The sequence below is a fragment of the Mirounga leonina genome, unplaced genomic scaffold (assembly GCF_011800145.1).
Source record: "Mirounga leonina isolate KUSES-001 unplaced genomic scaffold, KU_Mleo_1.0 Mir_418, whole genome shotgun sequence".
Lineage (NCBI taxonomy): Eukaryota > Metazoa > Chordata > Mammalia > Carnivora > Phocidae > Mirounga > Mirounga leonina.
The window spans coordinates 1,422,551-1,444,142 of NW_023270739.1; the positions used below are offsets into that span (position 1 = coordinate 1,422,551).

The following is a 21,592-nucleotide window of genomic DNA, read 5'->3' on the forward strand; positions in this document are numbered from 1 at the left end:
CTCGCGCGGGCGGCGGTGGCGCCGGGGCGGACGCGCGCGGGGCTGCGCGGGGCTGCGCGGGGCTCCCGGCGCCTGGGGGCCATGCGCCGGCCAGCGCGGGCGGCCCGGGGACCCGGCGCAACTTGCCGGGCAGCCTGAGGAGTTGGAGCGGCCGCGGGCTCGGCGCCGCGGCGCCCAGCCGCCTTTCTTCCCCCTCGCCAGACCCCCCTCCCTCCCTCCCGTTCGGCCTTGGGGGAGGGGGCTCCTGTGCCCCCTCCCTCCCCGGAGGCCCGGCCCGCCCCGCCCGCTCCCGCCCCCGTGGAGTCGCGCAACTTCCCGGGAGCCGGGGCCAAAGTGAGCGCAAAGTGCTGCCCAAGTTGCCGGGATGGAGCTGCAGAGCCGGCCCGAGGCGCTCGCCGTGGAACTCGCGCGCCACCAGGTAGGCGACCCGGGCCCCAGGCCAGGAGTGGGGGGCTGGGGGGGGGCTTCAGGGACCCGAGCCCGGCGTCCTCTTCCTCGTCGTCGCAGGGTCTGCACGGCTGAAGGTGCCCGGAAAGGGCTCCTCCTCGACGCTGCCCCGGGGCTGGGGGGAGTTTTTACGTGCCCGGCCCCCCGCCCCCCGGGCTCCTCCTCCTCCCTCCTCTCTTGCAGTCCTGCACAGTTTGGGGGGCTGGGGTCCGGAGCCCGCGGGACCTGAGCCCCGCATCTTCTCTTTCTCCACGCAGGGTCTGCAGGACTGAGGGTGCCAGGAGGGGGCCCCTTCGTGAGCCTGCCCCGGGGTGTTTGTGTGAGAGTGTGGGCCGACCCCCTCCCGGCCCCCACCCCCGTGCAGCCCCGCACAGTTTGCAAAAGTAGTTTTGGCGATTGTTGCTCGGGCTGGCAGCGGCGTGGCGGCCGGAGCCCGAGCGGAATTGCGGCGTGCGCGTGTGTGTGTTGGGGAGATTAGGACGCGACTTGAATATTTATGAGCTTTGCTCGACACGGACTCGCCGTGTTTACTTGGCTCTTTGTTCCTCCCCCCTCCCCCGGCACACAGTCACACTCACACTCACTCGCACACGCACCCCTGCCTGCAAACTTGCACGGCTCGGGGCGCGCCGCCGGGTGGCCGCGGCCCCCGCCCCGCCCCGCGAGCTGCCCCGATGAGGCGGCAGCCACAGGTAAGCGGCCCCGCGCGGCACTGCCCGGCCGCCGCGCGTGCGGGACGCAGCCCGGGGAACTTGGGGCGCGCTGCGGACAGCCCGGCCCGCGAGCTGCCGGGGGGGGGGCTGCGGCCCGCGGGGCCCCGGGCGCACTCGACCCCCCGGGGCGGCCGGCCTGAGCCCGCTCCTCCGTGTTTCCGCAGAACGGCGACCTCAAGAAGCAGCTCCACGAAAGGCAGCCGCGGATCGCCGCGCTCAACGACACACAAGTAAGCGAGCTGGAGCCTGCGCCCCCCAACTCCGCCCGCGGTGGGAGGAGGGGTCGCCCGGCACTTTGGCAGCACCCTAAAAAGTGCCGGCCTCGGCGCCGCACGCTCAGACTCCCAAAGGAGTCTGCAGCCCTCAAAGTTACCCGGCCCCCCCTTTTTCTGGGAAGAAAGAGCCGGGTTCTTGGAGGCCGAGGGGGGAGAGCAAGGCTCCCGCAGTGGCCGAAAGAGAGAAGCTGCACTTAAAAGGCGGCGAGCAGCCCGGCGTCCATTTTGAGTTGGTGGACATGTTTTTGGAATGTGGCGATTTCTCCCGGCTTGGTGTCCCCCACTTCACGCCGGTGTGAGGGTGGGGGTGGCGGGGGGCGGTATTTCGGGCCTGGACACCAAACTCCTTGGAAGCGATTTCTGGATTCCATTGCAAATCTGATTTAAAGAATCGTTCCTCTGGGCTCCCCCCTCCCCTCCACTTCTCCAGCATCACTTTTTATTCTCGGAACCTGACGCCAGCTCCCGGGGAACAAAAGAAAGGCGCCCCCAGGACCCCCCAGTTCTGCCCCAACTTTGGTCTCTGGCCTGCGGGCGTGGATTGGGACACCCGACGAGCGCCTCGCGGTGGGGGGCACGGCCGCCGACCCCCCTCCCGGCCCCTCCGGGGAGGAAAAGTTGTCCATTGTGACTTAGTTACGCTGAGCTCAGCGCTCGGGGTTTCAGCACCACGAACAGATGCCGCCGCCAGAGCGCGGCCGGCCGCGCGCCCCCGCCCCCTCCCTCCCCGCCGCTCGCGCCCCTCCCCCTCCGCTCCTCCCCCTGCGCGCCCCGCTCCCCGCACACGCGCTCCCGCCCCTTCCCCGCGCCGCCCGGAGCCGAGAACTTTGAGCGGCGCAGCCAATGGCGCTCCCGGGGCTCCGAGGCTGGCGGGGGCGGGGGCGCCGGCGCCCCTCCCCGCGGCCCCTCCCCTCCGCGGGCCCGCCCCCGCCCCGCCGCGCCCCCTGGCCATCGATCGCGCTTCCTTCGGAATGCCGGCCGCCGCCGCCAGCACCAAACTTGGACAGCACCGCCCCCGCCCCCGCCCCCGCCCCCGCTGCGGCCGCCGCGGTGGCCCCCTCCGTCCTCCCCCAACTCCTGGCCGCGGATCCGATGCCCCCTCCCCGGAGGGGTTTTCGGTGGAGGGAGAGACAGGGACGAGAGCGGCGGGGGTGGCGGCGACCGCGGAGCGGGAGAACTCGGAGGCCGGGTGTAAATTTCGAGTCTTTAAAGTTGAAAAGTGGTGGGAGGGGGCGTGCGGAAGAGGAGGGGGCCGGGGACTGCGGAAAGAAAGATGGCTGTCCCCGCGGGTCCGCGCCTGGTCGGGGGCGCCCGGCTGGACGGGAGGGTTGCGACGAATGCATTAACCCCTTTCTGTCGGTGCCGCGGCCCCCCCCCCCCCGGCCGCGCGCGCCCGCCCGCCCGCCCGGCCCGCGCCCCCGTCCAGGCGTGGAAGCTTCCATTCCCGCCGGAGGGGGGTCCGGCGCGCGGCCCCGGCGAAGTCGGGGAGTTCGCGGGGGGAGGGGACCCAGGCCCGGCATTACCATTTTGATTGCTTTGATGCCATTTTTGGAGGGGGAGGGGTTGGAAGACCCTTCGCTGAGCACAAAGATGTTTAATCGCTGTGTAGAATCAAATCAGATACTTTATTATTATTATTTTTTTTTTTTAGAAAAAAAAAAAAAAACCGCATCACCAAATCCGGTACAGTGTGATAGCGAGGGATGCTAAGCCCTTTTTCACTGGGTAGAACGACAAGTTGTTGACTCTTATGCTCTGAGTGGAAGATTTAAGAGAGAGAGGGAGGGAGGGAGAGGGAGAGAATCCAGTAATCCACAGCATTTATTGCAACAATGTCTTTATGTGTGCTTCTACATGGCAATAGTTTTACTATTTGGAGTGGCTTTTCAGGGCTTGGGTTTGATCATTTCTTCTGTGTTGTAGCAACTGTTTCAAGGCTGTTTAAAATTTTATGATGATAGTAAATGAGTAGCTATTTATTATCTGTCATGCCGGAATTTCGATGAGGCTGAGAGAAACATTTGAAATTGTGTTTGGAGGCTCCAGTGCAGCTTCGGGGAAGGAGCTTTCCTACTCCAGGCTGTCTTTGCCTTTAAATTTGAACTCGGGGAAGGAGAGATGCTTGCGAATGGAATGTACCTCCATCTTTTTGTGTGTGTTGAGTGTGTGTTCAGAAAGAAAGGGAACAAGGAAAACTTTTGTTCTCTGGCCTTTTAAAAATGTTTCTCTTTTAAATGACTAAATATAACATATGGTAAGCAGCCAGCCTTGGGCCTGGCCATCGGAACTTGTGTTTGGAACTGTCTGTTGTTTTTCCTCTTCCCTTTGTGGCATTTTATATAACAAGGGCTCATAAAAGAGGGAGGGGAGGGGGCCGGGGCCGTGGTGCAGCATGCTAATAAAGCTGCCTTGTCTCTCCCGAGCTCCGCGGTGAAATCTTTCAGAGGTCACCTATGAAATGAGTTGGGTAGACTTAACATTTACTCGTCTCTCCCTCCTTGGGAGAGTTTGGTGGTGATTGGCAGCTCGGCTGGGGAAAGGTCCATGAACAGGCTCTTTGGAGGTGATTCTGGGCTGCACCCAGGGTCTGGAAGCGGAGCAGCGGGGGCTCTGCTTGGTCACCTCGGAGCCTGCCCTGGAGTAGCAGAAATGTGGGAGCAGGTATGAAAAGGCCAGTATTTTAGAGTTTGTTTTTGACTCAACATAAAATTAAAGGTAGTGCTCATTTATAGGTTTGCTCGGGAAGAAATTCATACCATTTACACGTCCAGAGATGTGTTTTTGTGCTGCGCCTGCTTGGAATGTGGGATGTAAAGGTTAAGTTTCAATTAAAAGTGCATACGTGGATGGTGAACTAGATAGTAAAGCGAACGGATGACCCCATTATCCGCTTCTGTTAGAAATACAATAGCAGCTGAGTAATATCTTTTGGTGCCCAGCCATCACTTTCCCATTCACACCCTTGACACTGGAATTTTTTCAGTGATTTCTAGAAACATGGACGAGTGTTTAAAGATGTTTATCAAGGACTCGCAGAAGTAAATAGGTTGGTTGCCGGTCAGAAGTAGAGAGATACAAATCCTGTATAACTCTCCAGTGTCTCCCACCATTGGTGGACTAGGGGATAAACAGGAAACCAGCTTCCATAGGACCTCACTGTTTGAAAACGGAGTTCATATTTTTTCCTTTAAAAAAAAAGAAAAAGGAGGTGTGGGGAGTTGGTCAGAGCTGAGTTTTGGCCAGGCTGCATTCCCAGGTGTGGCTGCGCCTGGCTGCCAGGTTTTGAATTCCAGTGGAGGACGGACCCCTCGTCTTTAAGGACATGTGATGTGTGAAGACTCCATTAGTTGCTCCAGTGGTTTTACGCCATGAATTTGCAGCACATGCAGAGAGGCAGTAACATTTTTATCTAAATTGTCAAGCAACAAGCACTTCCGTGTAAATAACAGACCCATCATGAATACTGTGTTTTTTTGTTCGTTTGTTTGTTTGTTTGTTTTCCTTCCCTCTTTGGAGTTCTCAGCACGACATTTAGGTGTCACATGTAGTGGGCATTTCCAGACCTGAACTTCATGAAGTTCAGCTTCACCACAGAGGGAGAAGAGCCTTCTGTGTTAACTGCAGCCCGGGCTGGTGTGGCCTTGTGAGAGAGAGACCCCCCAGAGGTGAACTTGGGGCCTCTTGTGCCGCTCGATCCATCGATTTGATGGACTCTGGATTCCGAGGGGCTGTCCTTAAGTGCAGCCATAAAAATATGTCTTCTTGAAGGGTATTATGTATGTGGCATGCACCCGGGCGCTGAATCATGTCTTCACTGTGATTCACTAGCCGTGGTGGACACCAGAGGGACTTTGCCTTGGAAGTATCTACCAAAGGAAATTGCAGGCTGGGTTTTATTCCGAAAGCTCCCGATTGTTTGCAGTCCTTTGGTAAAAGGACATGCCATTTTCCAGGCTTTCCTTCAAGGCTGTCCCTATCCAGGAGGGTAAATTTTCATCTTCCTGACTTTGAGTGGAAGTTGTCATGCTTCTGATAGCATCATTATGTGCTAAAGAGAAAAGTGTCCCAAAGTTCCACGTTCCATCCCCTGCAGGGAAGAGTATGGACTAGGACAGCAACCCCCAGCCCTGGCTTGCCCACCACCACCCTTACCCCCCAACAGCCCATGTCCCTCCCACCCTCACCTGAACCCTGTTCCTGGAGTCCCTCTTCCTCTACACCCCCCCCCCCACCACTCGGGCCCCTCCTCCATCACCTCTTAGTTGGAAGATTGCAGTAGCCTCCTCACTGCATCCCCTGTAAAAACAAACAAACAAACAAAACCCCCCCCCCAACAAAACCCAGAACAGCTTTATTGAAGTACAGTTGACCTATCCTATCATTCATCCGTTTAAAATGCACAATTAAATGGGTTTTTTGTGTATATTCACAGAGATTTGCGACTGTCACCACCATCAATTTTAGAACATTTTCATTCCTCAGAAAGAAACCCCCTGGCTCTCACTCGCTGCCCACCCCCGCCCAGCCCTAAGCAACCACTGATCTGCCTTCTGTCTCTAGAGAGTTGCCTATTTTGGCTTTCCTGTGAATGGAATCACACGATGTGCTCTGTTTATGACCAGCTTCTTTCACTGAGCATCATGTTTTCAAGGCTCATCCCAGTGGTAGCAGGTGGTGGCCCTTCATTCCTTTTTGTGTCTGAATAATATTCCATTGTACAGGTAGACCACAGTTTGCTTGGCTGTTCACCAGTTGACGGGCATTTGGGTTGTTTCCTTCTCTTGGCCACATGAATAACGTACTGTATCTCCTCTTGCCCCTTCTGGTATGTTCTGCTTGCCCTGCTTGGTCTCCGCTTCAGGGCACTCTCTGCTTGGTTCTGCTTGGTCTCCGCTCAGGGCACTCTCCATCTCCCTCCTGCACATGGCAGCGCTGTCTCTATGGTTGCTTCCGGCAGCTTCTCTGGCACCTTGAGCATTTCCTTGCCTCTAGAGAGTGCTGGCTATTGTCTCTCTGGGATCTTTTCCTGTCTGCTTTGTGCTAGACTGTAAGCTCCGTGAAGGGCGGTGGCTCCATCTATTTTACCTCTGCCCCTATATTCTCAAGGCAGTGCTTTGTAGGGACTGAATGCACATTTGTTGAGCGAGTGGATGACCTTGTCACAAGATGGGCATGAGGATTAGCAGTGATTTACCAAATGGTCCTCGCCAAATCCCTAGCCTATAGTAGGCACGCAATAAGTGGCAGGTTCTCATATGTTCGAAATGAGCAGACATAGAAATGAGTAAGACCCACAATTCCCTGCCCTTGGAAACCTCACCAAAGAGTAAGGCATAGATAACCATGTTTCCGGAAAAGTGCTGGGAAAATCACACTGTGGGAACACCAGTGTTGTTCCTGGCCTGGAGACTGAGGATAGCTTCCTGGAGGGGGTTGGGGGAGGGGTCCTCGAGGACACCTGGGGTTGTGGATGGGAGAAACTGGTGGCTGAGCCCGCTAAGGGACAATGGCCTGAAGAAACCTGCAGGTGCTGTGAGCTTTCTGGCAGTAAGACCATGGGAGAGAGCAGAAGAGGGACATCAGAGAAGGCGAGCTGGGGCCAGAGCAAGGAAGGCATCACTCGCCTGGATGGAAGGCCTGGATTTTACACCGTAGGCTTGGAAAGTGCTCACAGATCAAGAAGGGGCAGGAATGGTGCTGGGAGCAGGTGGGAAGGGAGGAGAAAAAAGGAGCCCTGAACTCCCTCCCTGCTTGGCCCAGCCAGGCCATATGAGCTCTTTAGATGTTTGTCCCCTGCATAGGGAGGCTCTCGTATGGACGATGGGACCTGTGCATGACATGGGGGAGGAGGCTGGGAGGCTGCTGGCCCCGTAGCCCTGGGTGACCAGAACTAACAGGCTGTGAGGACAGGGGCACCACTTGGTGATCCTCTTCCTCCTACCTTCACCAGAGCTTAGAGCTGAGGGGTGGAGCTTCTAGAAACCTAGTTAGCAACTCTGGTCAGTTGGTTTAAAAAAATGTAAGTGTGCAAAAAAAAAAAATAAATAAATAAATAAAAATTAAAAAATAAAAAAATGTAAGTGTGTGTATGTACATATACATATATACGTATTTATCAGTTATGTCTGTATTACTGCTTTTATTTTGACTATAAAGTATATGATAAATGAAATAAGTAACAAATGTGTCAATATGTACCAATAAGTATATATATGAAGTGCGTGTAATACGTACATAATATAAGTCAGTTAATAACTTTTCAGGATTACGTACTGAAAATGAGAGGATTTGTTTTTGAACTAAGAAAATAATTACCATTCTCCTGAAGAAAAATCTTAACTAAGGAAGACGGTGATCAATGTTCTTTTTTTTTTTTTTTTTAAGATTTTATTTATTTATTTGACAGAGAGAGACACAGCGAGAGAGGGAACACAAGCAGGGGGAGTGGGAGAGGGAGAAGCAGGCTTCCCGCGGAGCAGGGAGCCCGATGCGGGGCTCCATCCCAGGACCCTGGGATCATGACCTGAGCTGAAGGCAGACGCTTAACCACTGAGCCACCCAGGCGCCCCCAATGTTCTTTTTATTATTTCTCTTAACAATGAGGAGATAAAGAAGAATTCTGCTTTCAAAAAAAGTTTTTATTGTAAAAGCAACACATGCTTGCTTGGAAAAAGGTTCATAGTACGAATCTGAAGGTGCGAAAACACAAGCCCCCTTCTTTCCACCCCGTCCTTGCTTGGGGATGAGAGCAGGGCATGTTCTGTGCGCACACAGACACCTGTAACACAGATAAACACGCGCAGTGCAGGCACCAAGCATACCATGTCTCAGCTTGCTTTTTACACTTGACATCCTGTTGTGCACATCTGTCTTGGGAAGAACTTGGTTGAATTCCACAAGCCTTGAATGAGCATCCACCGAGTACTGGGCATATGGACGTGATGGCGGGTGGTGTGGTATTAGCAACAGTGACGTCTCATTTTGTAAGGCTTTTTACACTTACAAAATGCTTTCACCGGTCTCTGCAAACATTTTCACATATAGCTGGGGAGACAGGTGTATCCACCGTTTCCTATCCCTTGAATTGAAGCTCAGTGAGGCGTCTGCATGAGCTGTTCAACCACCGGGCTCACTTGGGCAGCAGGTGGGAGGGTGTGCTCTGATGGGGTGCTTGGGGGATCGCTCCAAGGAGGTGACGCTTCCACCTGTAGAGAAGCAGAGAGACAAGTTGCACAGAGACGCATGCCTCGGCTGTCTGCAGCACCATACTCTTCGACGGGTCTGTCTGTTCCATCACCTCTTTGATGCTGTCTTTTTATTTGATTGTCAGGCTAATCCCATGACTTGGGGGCAGGCCGGGCAGGGGAATCTTTCCTGCTGGACAGATCGGAGAAGGGCAGCTTCCCAAGGTCAAACAGCTTGGGACCGCTGAGACGGTGTCTTCTGTTGTAGAGTCAAACGTGATGTAGCCACAAGAGCAGAGACCCTAACGTCACACACCGCAGTTCATATCCCAGCTCCCCACATCTGGCCGGGTAGCCTTGGACAAGTCATTTTGCTGCCTTGAGCTTCCTCTCCGTAAAGTGGGTGTAGTAATAGGACCTATCTCAACCAGGAAGCGAAGGGGTAGATTGAAGGGAATTGTGGTCCCTGCATCCGTGACCACAGAAGACACCTGCTGAGCCCCGCCCTGCGCCTGAGGTGCCACCACCTTTGCATTGCTGCTCAGGACTCTTCCCCACGTCCTTTTCCAAGTGAGGGTGTCCTGTTGCCCCGTGGCTCGTGATAGAACCTTCTTCTCCAGCTAGTCCAGGGTTCGCTTTGATATTTAGCCTCTTAAAACAGCTGCTGACGGAGCTGTACAATTGATTTCAATTAGCTTTGAATTTTTTCAATGAGATGACTCTGATAATAACTTTGGTAATCCCACGATGCCTCATTAGAGCTGCTGGCTATGATGATTAGCCCTGTGATTTAGCAAGTTTTTCCTCCGATACCTTTGTCTGTCCGGGAAGCGAGTCACGGGCGTGCTCCCGTTTTCACATCACTTGGATGAGCCCATACGAAACACGCTGCTGCCTGGTTGCCCACCGGAGCTGGCCGCTGGGTCCGAGCAAGCGCCTGCCTTCTCCAGCCACATGGGCTCTTGCCGCCGAGCAGCATTTTGGCATGGTGACACGCGGGGGACTCAAGGAGGCCCTTATCCCAGACACGGGGGGACTTCAGGGGAAGAGGCAGGTTTCCGGAGGAGGGTGCAGCATGGCTACGCTGTTTGGAATGTACATTGTTTAAGGAACTAGGACTCTGGATTTGATTTCTCTACCAGAAGAGGGCCGCCAAGAAGGTTTTTAACTTCTGTCTCCGAGAGGCATGTAACAAAGAGGTTCAGCACAGGCTTTAGAACTGGACAGAGAGGAGTTGTAGACCCAGCGCCATCCTCCTGTGTCTGTCCCACATTCAGTGGCTGTAAAATGGGAATCAGAGCCCCTTGCAAATCAGGTAGCAGAGAGTGGCATGCGGTAAGTGCTCAAGAAATGACATGAGAGAGGCGCTCAGAGGGTTCTACAGGACAATGCATTAAGCCCCGGGTCCTCAGCAGGTGGGACCTGGTGGTCATCTTCTGATTCTCCATCCTCAGTCCCAGCTTCCTTGTTCGAGGCTAGCCTGAGCCAAGCCCCTCCTCGGCCTCTCTTGGACCAACCCATTCACTGTTCACATAACGCTTTGGAGAAAGCCTACTCCTAATTTCTATTTTATTGAGGACAGGCTGAAGCCCAGAAAGATCGAGGGGCTTGTTGACATGACACAAGCAGTGAGTGGAGGGGCTGTAATCCAGTTCTGGGCCTCATGGTCCTCGCCCCTCTGCTGGAGTGGGGGGGGGGGGCAAGGGGGCGGGGATGATAGCACTTCATGCCACGAGTTAGAAAAGGGTCCAGGACATGCATTAAGATAAAAGTTAAGTGGAATTAGCGTGTCAGGGACAAGGCCTGGTGAATTCGAGGTAGCTGGTCCGTGATGATGAGTGGGACCTTTACTCTGGAGTACAAGGTCATAGAACTTTGGTGGAGACCTTGGGTCTGCATCCAGTCTCTGCATGGGGCACCAGGGTGGGGAATGGGCGGCAGGCTGGGTGCAGGGAGGGGTCTCTGCAGCATGGAAGCTGAGGTTTGGACTGGCCCCAGAGCACACTCTCCTCCCCATCCTCGGGTGAAGAGCCCCTGGGTCCGTGCCCTCCCCCTCTGCTTTGCTGGCCCTCCCTTGGCCCCCTCTGGCTCTGCTACTGGGATTCTTCTTGTTTTTAGTGTTATTTCACACTGCAGTGTGGAGGCATCTTCTCATTTTGAAATGGCCTCTGTTTTCCAAAGGAACAAACATGCTTCCTTAAGATTTTTTTTTTTTTTTATTGGTGGTTACTTATTGTTCTGTGGTAGCAGTTTCCAGAGCGTGGTGAGAAACTGCTGATCCAGCTCCGTTCTGGTTTCAGCCTCCGCCTGCCGACAGCGGGCATCCCGTGCGGTCTCAGCTGGGCCGCACTTTACTTTTTTTTTCTTTTTGCTTGGCATCTGTGTCAGTCGTTTTAAAACAGCAGAAAGAAGTGCTTCCTTGGGGGATATTTGGGGTTGTTTTTTTTGTCCAAGGCTGAGTGGCTCCTCAGCCTCCAAGTACTTAAAACAGGAGGGGCAGGTGGCTGGATCTTTATCTCAAAGTGGGGATAATGCTGTTTCCCAGGCCAGGTTGTCCTGAGGATTAGTGAGGATGTGCGGACCAAGTGCCTGGCGTAATTCCCAGCATGCAGCAGGGCAGTGGGGTTAGAGGGAGCGGTTCGCAGAATCACTTTATCAGCCATAGTGGGCGACGCAGAAAGCGGGCAGCACCCAGAGAGGTTACTGCCCTGGAGAAGTAGATGGCTTTCAGTCGGGACAGAAACCCCTGGGTTGCTGTTGTGTCCACGGATTGGTGTGGCCCCTGCTGGGACTGAGTCATGAATTTGGGATTTGGTGGAAATTGAGGGTGGGTGTCCCCCCAGACTTGGCATGACGGCTCAAAGCACAAGATGGGAGAGCCACGGGAGGGGGAGCATTGTGGGGCGCCTCTGCCAAGCCCCATGTCACCCGTGGGAAACTGAGGCCCTGCGCAGGGGATGGGGATGGCACCCAGGAACCAGAATGGAGCCCTGGGGGACACCAGTCTTCCTGATCACACACCACAGTTGTGCGAGAATTGCCTGTCGTTTTTGTTCAAATAGTTACATTTCATTCATCGGAGGGTGTTTTTGGGAAGCATCCTGGTGGGGGTTCGCTGTGTGACGTGCTGCGGTCTTGCACAGGATGTCCTCTATGACAACAGGACCGCCAAGAATGGACCCCAGGGCAACACCCGGGGGGGGGCGGTTTTCAGAGCCATCCTTAGACTTTAAGAGCAGTTGACCCCCTGATTGGCACAAATAGGGGACTGGCAACGTTGGCAGGACCCAGAACATTCTGGAATTGCCCATTTTATGAGACTCACTGAACCAGATTGCAGCTCTCTAGGTGCAGGTAAGTTTCAAAAAGCTGCTTCAGAAAGAGTCCCTGCAGGGGTGTTTGTGACCCAGCTTGCCCGCGTGCACTCCTGCCTTCAGAGACTGACTGTGGGCTTGCATGGGGAGAGTCACCCTCCTAAACGGAAAAGGTGCTAAGAGATTGTAATATGAGGGGAGCAGTCATCTTTAGGGGAAATCACGACTGCCTTTTCAGCTCTTGCGTGGAATCAGCAAAAAGTTACCTGAAACACCTGTTGGGAGAGGTCCATTGGGGTCTCCCTGGGGGGTGCCAGCAGGCTGCCCCTGGGTGATACTGTAATCCATCTGGGGAGAAGTTTTTTGCCCCACAAAAGAGAAAAAGGCAGGGATGGGGCAGGGGAGAGAGAGAAAGAGAGGGAGATGTGTTTCTCTTTGATGTCATTCAGGCGGAAAGCCAATCTGTACATGTAAATGAACTTGAAAATGCAATTAAAAATATATACATATTAGAGACTGTGATCCAGAATTTAACGTGAGATGCAGGTTACAAAGTGACAAGCAGCATTTCCTACAATCAGTGATACCAACTCTTCTCTGTGATTAATGCGTCTCGTCTCAGTGGTAATAAACGCACCACAGATAAATGCCAGAGTTATTTCTTAAACTACCATTTGACAGCCCCACTGAATGCAGAGTTTTCTTTGCCCACGTCGCCAGCCTCCTCCCAGCTGCCACTGCCAAGGGGGCACGTGCTCAAGAAGGCCCCTCCAGGGGCTCGTCCTGGCTTGACAGGTGACACGACAGTTGCGGGCATCATCGTGGGCAGAGATCAGAGAGGTCCTGAATGTGGCCATGGTTGCAGCACCAGCCGGTGGGCACGTCACAGGGAGGTTGCGAGGAGCCACCTATGGCCTGCATCTAAAGCAGGAGCCGGGACCTGGGGGACCTGGGGTGTTAAGTGTAGGGAGAGGGCTGGAAGGGAACAGGGTGACAGAGCTCTCTGTGACGTAAGCCCTTCCTTGAGAAGGCAGTTGTGGAGCGAAGGCCTGTGGAGGCTGGAGAAGTGAGCCTCGTGGCTCTCTGCAGGAAGAGTGTTCCATCCAGAGGTAACAGCCTGTGCAAAGGCCCTGAGGCGGGGCGCGCCTGGCATTTCCAGTGGAGGCCAGTGTGGCTGGGAGAGAGTGACATGTGAATGTGAGGGAGGTCGGGGAGCTGATGGGACGGGGCAGGGGAGCTGTCCTCTCCAGCACGACTGACCCCTGCCCTTAAATCGTCAACTGGCTATAATGTATAAGAGGGAGCAGCCCTTCCATGGCGCAGAATTTTGAATAGAGGCTGGAAGCTACCGGATGGGCAATTTTAACTTCCAAGTCTGGAGAAAATCCCTGATGAGCTGTCCCAGGATAGAACTGGTTGTTCTGAATCCTTTGTCCACCAAACCAGCATCTAATTAGCCAAGGGGAAACAGCAACCGACGGCAATTGGATGGGAGACCAGGCTGGTTCTCCGTACGCTGAGATCCTGTTCAGAAATGCTAAGGCTCATCAAGGATTCTGTAACTGCCTAATTACAATCTGAGATGTGCTCACTTATGCAGAATTGCAAACTTTGACCCCGTGGGCCAGTGCGTGGTCCTGCTGAGGGCCAGGCCCTCTGGAGAGACCATGCCCTGCAGTGGGGTGGGGGCAACATGGCCTGGCACCACCCGTCACCCGTCACCCCGTGGCCTGGGCCCCATGCAGCCTTCTCCTTTGATACTTCAGGAGAAACCAGAAAGTGCTGCATCTGTGAGATCTTGTGAGGTGTGGATTTGGGTAGTGCATGCATTAAGGCCTTTTCTAAATGCTGCTGGCCCAGGGGGACACCGCTGAAGCCAGATCCAAGCTGTGTCCTTCGCGGTGCGTCCTCTGATCGCCTCTCCAAGTTCCTTCCCCGAGCCCCACTTCCTTCCTCTTCATCATCCAGGCCTAGCTGAGGTGGGCTGGTGTCCTTCCTCCAGGCCAGTGCCCCTGCATAGCTCCGTCGCACTGGGTTGGGATCTAGTAACGTCCTGCCCCTATCTCCCCCAGTCCGCATCTCACGTGGCGTCCACGGACTGAGCACTCAGCTTCTATAACCTTCAGGTGCTAAGACACGAGCGTCAGAGAGTGAGCCCTCAGAGTTGGTGGTTCTGGGCTCTAGAGACAACCCCCTCCCCGCAGCCCCTGTCAGGGGAAAGCGGTCGATTGCCCGGCTGGAGGGCCGTTGAGGTTCTTCGGGAACATTCAGCTCTCTAGGTAAGTAAGTGGAACTCAAAGATATTTCTGTAAATAAAACGGGCCTGCAGCCGCCCCGGCCGAAGTCGGCGCCTTGTTGAAGTTATTTTATTAACAAGTTCTGCTGAGTGGGCTCGAATGGGGACCGCCGCTCTCATATTGTCGATCTAATTATAAACACGAGGGACAGGACCAAATAAGTAGCCTTTAAAGGGAGAAGAGTCTGGCAGCTTGGCTTAAAGTGTCCTTTAATGAACTTCTTTGGTACTTGTATCTTAGCAACACATTTTATTACATCCTGATGCAGCTGGACGCGTGCACGGTAACTTGTCCCCTCCCCCGCTGCCCCTGCGCCCGGCGCTCTTTGGCAACGGCGGGAAGAATGTACCGACCCGCTTTCCCAAGGCTCTGTGTGCGTCTCTCCTGCTTTGTTTGGTTGATGAAGAAGGCAAACATGGCACCAGGAGTGGGGACCTTGCAGGCTGGCTGGAACTGGCACGGAGGGGACCCTGGCCCGGGCCTGGAAGGTGGGCGGCCCTCCCGCAGCTGGGCTGCCTGCGAGTCCAGATGCTGGTGCTGCGGGCCGTTCGTGGATGTGCTGATTCTCTCCCGGGCGCTCCCCGGGTTTGGGTATTTTTATCTGGATTTCTTTCCTGTAATGACTAATTTGGATGTGGTGGAAGTGGGGACGTTTGCAAATCTTTCATGGTAATCAGCAGCCTGTAAGCGGGGATGGAGGAATGTTCTAGATGAAGTGGACATGGTGGGGAGGGCGCTGCAGGAGCTGAAGGAGGACTGGGACACTGGGCCTGGCTCCGCTGCTCGGAAGCCTAGGGAGCTCAGCCGGTTACTGACCTTCTCCGAGCTTAACTTTGTTGGCGGCTGCATGAGTGTCTTGGGGCAGATGACCACAAGCGGGGGGCTCACAACGACATAAATTCACTGTCTCCCAGTCCGGACTGAGCAGTCTGAAATCAAGGTGTGGGCAGGGCTGTGCTCCCTCCTGAGGCTCGAGAGGAGGATCCCTTCTGCCTCTTCTAGCTCTTGGGGGCTCCTGGTGCTCCTGGGTTTGTGACTGCCTCCCTCCAGTCTCTGCCTCTGGCTTCATGTGGCCATCATCCCTGTGTCTCTGTCCTCTCCTCTTCCCATAAGGATCCCAGTTGTTGGATTTAGGGCCTGCCCTAACCCAGTGTGACCTCAGCTTAACTGATCACATCTGCAGACATCCTAGTTCCACATAAGGTCACACTCTGACATTTTGGGTGGACATGAATTTGGGGGTGACTATTCAACCCAGTGCACCTGCCAGTTGTAGGTAATCACACTGAGGGTTGGGGGATCAGAATCGATGGTGGCCCCTTGATGTTAGCCCAATGCCAGGAATGCCTTGGGTCCCCACTGTGTTTTTGCCTTTCCCAACCTTTCCTTACAGTTGGGAGCTGAGAGAGGAGCTGCCGAAACGGTGCTCCATCATGAGCAAGAGGGTGGCCGTATTTTCTCAATGTGTTACCCAGCAGTTGGTGTGAATATTGGACATCAGGACCATCCCCAGAAAACCTGGGGTGTGTCATTTATCATAGCTGGTGGTCACCAGAAGTGGAGAGTTTGACATGAAAACCAGCCAGACGATGGTTTCGCCCTGATTGGTTCTCATTCACTAGTAGGGAGAGGTGCTCTAGAACACAGTAGATGGTGAGCAGGAACGCGCCCCTGCTGGGCGACATGGAAGCTCCCACTTGTCTTATAGGAAGGCGGAGGGCGCTGGCTGGAGTCCGAGGCTCTCCTCCTCCGGGCTCCTACCTCCCAGGAGCTTTAGGGAATTTGTTCCAGGCACATGTCTCCACGGGCCTCAACTTTCACATCTGTGAAATGGCTGTGAGGAAGGACGCTGTGTCCAAGGCCCGTGGTGGGGATGAAATTCACTATGCAGAGCCCATCTGTAAACTGCAAATTGCCACGTGTTGGTTTGGGTTTGCTGTCCCGTGGCTGTGGTCGGCTCTCCTGGATGACTGGGAGGCCACATCCTCTCTGGTCTGCTCGAGAACTGTCGTCACAGGCTGGAGGGTGGAGCCATATTGCCCTGTGACAGGCCCCCTGCTACCCGGACTGCTTCCAACGACCTCGACTCCTGCTCTCGCTCCCATCTGCCAGGCGAGGAAACCGAGGCTCGGAGGGGCACAGTTACTCATCCACGGGCTTAGCTCTGGAGCTGCACGTGAACTCAGTTGTTCCCCGGGTGCGAACTCAAGCACCTGCACGTCTGTGTGTCACGCTGCCCGCCAGCCGTCCCAGGGGCTGGGGACACTGCACGTGTGTGTGGCATTTGGGGTTCACATGGGTCTCCCCTGTACCTGATGCCCTGTGCTCCTCGGCATCTCAGGGAGTGGCGGGTGGAAGGGGGTTCCCGTGGGACTGAGTGAGGAACTGGAGTCCCTGCTGTGTCAGGCTTTGATCTTTCTGCGTCATTCTCTGCATCTGTAAAGTGGGGATGAGAGGTCACTGTGCACTTCGCAGGGTCATTGCAAGAGCAAAATGCAAACATGAGGGGAAATCGGGAGACTCGGAGGGCTGCGCATGGGGCTGCTGGGGCCACGTGGGTGGGCTGGAGTGTCCACTGTCTTCCCCATCCCCCCCACCACCACTTATTTTGCGCCTACTGTATGCCAGCCGTCTTCCACGCCGTAGTGCCGTGTCACTCCTTGGAACAAAGCTGTGATCCCTGTTTACGGGAACAGGGAGTGACGCAGGAGCCCTTCAGTAGGGGGTGTGGTGAGCGGCCCAGAGCCAGGCTCGGACGGAGCTGGGGGAGAACCCTGGAACCCTCCCACGCCTCCCCATGCGGAGGCGTCGTTCCTCATGTGCGGGTTACACTTGACAGCGATCCCTGTGCCTTCCGAGGCTTCTGGGGCTCAGCGGGGGACGCGGTCAGTCATCACCCTTGCTCTGCTGCTGCCCATGGTGGAGCAGGACTGGAAGGCGTGGCTGGTGGGAAGGGCTGTGGGGTGGCCATCTCCCCGGCTCCCGAGCGCCAGCTGGGGGGCTCAGGTCTGTCGGCCCCTAAGACCACGCCGAGGGGCTCCCTCCCGGGGTCAGTCCCCCTGGCCAGGGCTCTGCAGGGAGCCCTGTCATGCTCCAGCTCTTGCCGCCTGAAGGCACAAAGTAGCGAAGAAAGAGGCCGCCATGGACCACCGTTCTGCTCCTTTTATTTCGCCCCCTGTTACCGTACACTGTGTCGGAAGATTCCGCAGGGCTGCCGTGTGTCAGCGGCTAGTTAGTAGGTAAACAGAATCCGGAATTGTCCCCTCACAAAGCGGGTCCGGAAGGGGCTGCTGTTTCATGCTGCAATGGAAAGACCCACTGTGTTCCCACACGGTTCCGGCTGCCCCGAGCGGCATGGGCTGTGCCCCGGGGACGCTTGGAGCCTGTGAGGCTCTGTTGGTCAGGCCCCAGGTCTCTGCTCTTGCTCAGCACTTTCCTTTTGGGGCCTCCAGCCCTTGGGCTGTGTCCCGTGTTGCTCTTGCCCCCGTTCCATTGGCCAAAGCATGCCACGTGACCCCCCTTGCCAGTGGAGAGGCCCTGAGGGTACAGGACAGGGGGCAGGGGTGTCGTCCCAGCCAGTTTGGGCAGCTGGCTGCCAGACAGGCTCCTGCTCCCGTGGCCCCTCTGCACACCGCTTCCCTGTGAGCTGCGGGGCCTAGGATAAGAGGCAGGGGAGGGGCTGGAAGAGGGCGGCCTCTGGAGCCCACAGACCTGGGTCCATGTCTTGCTCCTATGGAAGCCTTCCCCAGCTTGCTCCCTGGGCCCGTGCATACGTGTGCTCTCCCAGCTCCCAAGTCCAGCTCGCCCGTCGGGCCAGGTGTAACCCGTGTGTCCTTCAGGCAGTGGCTCCGTGACACCCCACTGCCCTGGGCCCCGTTTTGTGTGGGCGGCTCTGGGATTACTTGGGGGGGCGTTGCTGCGGGAGGCAGGGCGGCGCACGGCGGACAGGCTGGCCTGGCCGGCAGGGGACACAGCTCTCTGCAGTTTGTAAAGGAATCCTCTTGCAACCCAGGGGCTGCGCGCATTTTAAGGTCTTTTTTAATTAAGTTTTTCCTCTGGGGCCTACAGTAAACATCTGCCGTTTCGTCGGTGTTCATGTGTACCCTCGCGTGCTCTGGCCGGGGCGCGTGACCGGCCTGTGGAGGGGAGGTGGCTGGGGTTGGTGTCACGGTCATCGTCCCTAAAAGTCTTCTTCTCCCCCGTAGGTGCTTTTATGGCCTTGACACCCCTCCCCCCCAATCCATCCCTCCCAGGTCGCTGGGTCCCGGCCACGCGGCAGAGGGCGGCTTGTGGCTGCAAACAAGACGCAGCCTCCGGGGGGAGGCAGAGCCGACGAGAGGACGCTCCGTCAGCGTCTGCGTCCGCTTGTCACGGGCGCTGTGCCTCAACCTCCGCTGACCACGGCCCCTCCAGGGACGGAGCGCTCAGTTCCCTTTGGGAAGCATCACGGTGTGACTCTCCCCATTTTGCAGATGAGGAAATTAAGGGCCAGAGAGATAAGTGACCTGCCTGAGGCCCATGGTGAGTGAGGGGCAGCGCCAGGAGTCCAGAAGCATCTACTTGACCCCAGCAGGCACTCGTATCCCCATTTTACAGATGAAGAAACTGAGCCCCGAGAGGTCAGTGACTTTCCCCGGTCACCCACCTTCTAGATGGTGGTGCTCAGATTGGCACCCAGGTCTCCCCTCTCCCTGGGCTGTGTGGCTCCCGGAGACCTGGGGGTAGAAGGACATGGCATGCAGCCCCAGATTCGAGATCACTTGGCTGGTGGGCACTCTCGCTGCCCTGTCCCACGAGGTGCACCAAGTCCCCCAGTGGCTGAGCCAAAATGCACTTGTAGAGGGCTGACCCCTCGCATGACAACCCCTGGCTCAGTATTCGTCATGCGTATGCTGTTGGAGGAAGAAAGGAGGGATTTGACAGGGAGGGTTTGGTTTTTGGTTCAGATCTGGGGCCCTCTGAATCGGTTCCAGTGCCTCCTGATCCCATTCTTCCATCCCTCCATCCACCCCTGGGGGAGACCTTTGTGACCCGTGGACCAATTGACGATGCGGTGCTGGGGGTGGCGCTCCATGGAATTATGAGCTAACTGCCCTCCAGGAGCTCCACGTCACCCCAACAACAGCTGTGGAGCAGCCTGGGGTGTGGTGTGGTGGCCAGAGACGGCAGCCGTCGGTGCTCTGGGAGATTGGAGGATGGGGACACTTCTGGCTCTGGACCCTGACTCTGAACAGCTCTCCATGGGTTCAACCCTCAGATCCCATCTCTGACCTCTGTAAGTCTTGTGACCTTGAGTAAGGTATTGGCCATCCTGAAGCCTCCATTTACAGCCCATAACAGAGCTCCAGAGCTCACATGGGTGCGAGTCCTCGGAGGGGCTGCTCTGCACGGAGCAGGGCTGGGGCTGGACTGCCCTCTGCCCCTGCCACAGGGCCGCTGGCCAGTGGGGGCCACCTGGGACTCCAGGGAACACGGTGTGGAGACCAATGACTTGAAGAAGATTCAGAAATTCTTTGATGACAAGCCTCTCGTTGTCTGACCTCAGATCACGTCTTCAGCCTCATCTCCCCACATGGAGCTGTTGACCATGTCTCAGACACACAAAATACCTGTGGATTGCCCTTTTCTCTGTAGCAAGATCCTGCTCATCCCCCAAGGTCAAGATCATCTCCCCACCCTCGAGGGAGGCACCTATGGATTCATTTGGGTCAGATCACGGGGGTGGTACTGACGGTCACCGTGGTGGTGGTGGGGGGTTGGTGGTGAGGATGGTGATGGCCATGCTGATACCGGGGATGGTGAGGATGGTGATACAGGGTCCCTGGGGATGGTGAGGATGCTGAGGATGACATCAGGGATGATGGAGCCACTACTGCGAGGGTGGGAGTGTTTTCCGAGCTACCTGACCTGTCATCACCATAAGCCCCAGTGGAGAAATCTTGTCCCCACCATACACTGCAGGAAACACTGCTGGCATCAGGGGCCAGTGCGGCCAGTCTTGGCTTTGCTTCTCTGGGGCCGATCAGACTCCTCAGTAAAACCAAGACCATGAGGGGCGTTGTCTGTGTCTGACACGTTGGTGCACGACAGTGAAATTTTAATCAGTGCATAGTGGATGCGCATGTGCCTTATAGACTGTAAATGGGATAGAAATGTTTTTGCTGTTACAGTGCGTCCCTACAGACAGCATGCTGTGTGTGTGTAAAGTGGAAACAAAAAACTTTGGAAATAGTTCTAACATGACCGAAGTCAACAGCCAAGCAACAAAGTCCCTCATGCACCTTGTAGGCCCTCCTGGGAACCCCCCCAGAGTCAAGAACAAGATGACATAAAACATGAAATGTTACCAACATTATTTTTAAAGACTGTGAGGTTCAGATAGCATTTTCCGGGGCAAGTCTATTCTGTGGTTTTGCAGTTACTTTTGGGACACCTGGTGTCACTTAGTAGGTCTCCTTGTGAGCTGTCCCTCTTCTGACCAAGCCTGTGGTTCCGTTGGCTGCCAGTGGGTAATGCTGAGGCTCTGGAAGGAAGTCCCAAGAATAGAAAATAATATGTGATCTTTCTTGAAAGCTCCAACTTTTTAAAAAAAAGATTTAGTTATTTATTTAAGTCTTCTCTACACCCAACGTGGGGCCAGAACCCACAACCCCGAGATCAAGAGTTGCACACTCCACCGACTGAGCTAGCCAGGCACCCCTTGAAAATTAAAACTTTAAATGAAAAAGAACAAGATAAGCAATCCTACCACCCTACAAATTTAATTGATGGATTATGGAGAGAGATTTAAATAAAAATAAGCATACATGTCATTCACTGACATAATTGCTACTTCTCATACTTAACATAGAGTTTTTTAACTCTCGGATGACCCTTTCCTCTCCACTACAGTGTTTTCATGCTTTGCAAAAACTCAGGCCCTGATTGGACCTTTGTTCAGGGTCACCTAGATCCTGGCCCCTTGACCGTCTGTCTGCATCTGAATCTCCTGGGAACTCCATCTGCCAGCAGGTACTTGGTGCTCCTCCATACTTGCGGAACCAGAAGCTCCACCACTGAGCCCAGAAGTATGTGTGACATGCTCCCCTATGAGATTCTGGAGCCCCTGAAGTGTGAGAACCAGGCCTCTAAGTGAGGATAACCCTTCCTCTGGCCACTTGACAAATAGAAAGGTGTGGACAGCATGCTTCTTCAGTCCTTTTCCTCTTTTGTGATGATGGTGGTGATGCTGGTGGTGGTAGTGGTGATGATGGTGATGATATAATAATGGTGGTGATGGTGGTGATAATTGTGATCATGGTGATGATAGTGATGGTGATGATGATGGTGGTAGTGGTGGTGATGGTGGTGGAGATGACTGTG

General features: G+C 55.3%; 1 protein-coding gene across 1 annotated transcript in view; it reads left to right on the forward strand.

Moving 5' to 3' along the window:
* The first annotated feature begins 258 nt into the window (after nucleotides 1-258).
* PHF21B (PHD finger protein 21B) overlaps nucleotides 259-21,592 on the forward strand; it is an 87,928-nt gene continuing 66,594 nt past the window's right edge. Inside the window, exons 1-2 of the mRNA XM_034987323.1 lie at nucleotides 259-418; nucleotides 1,325-1,390. Of these exons, the coding sequence (XP_034843214.1) occupies nucleotides 365-418; nucleotides 1,325-1,390 (120 nt within the window). The 5' untranslated portion in view covers nucleotides 259-364. The remainder of the gene's footprint in view (nucleotides 419-1,324; nucleotides 1,391-21,592) is intronic.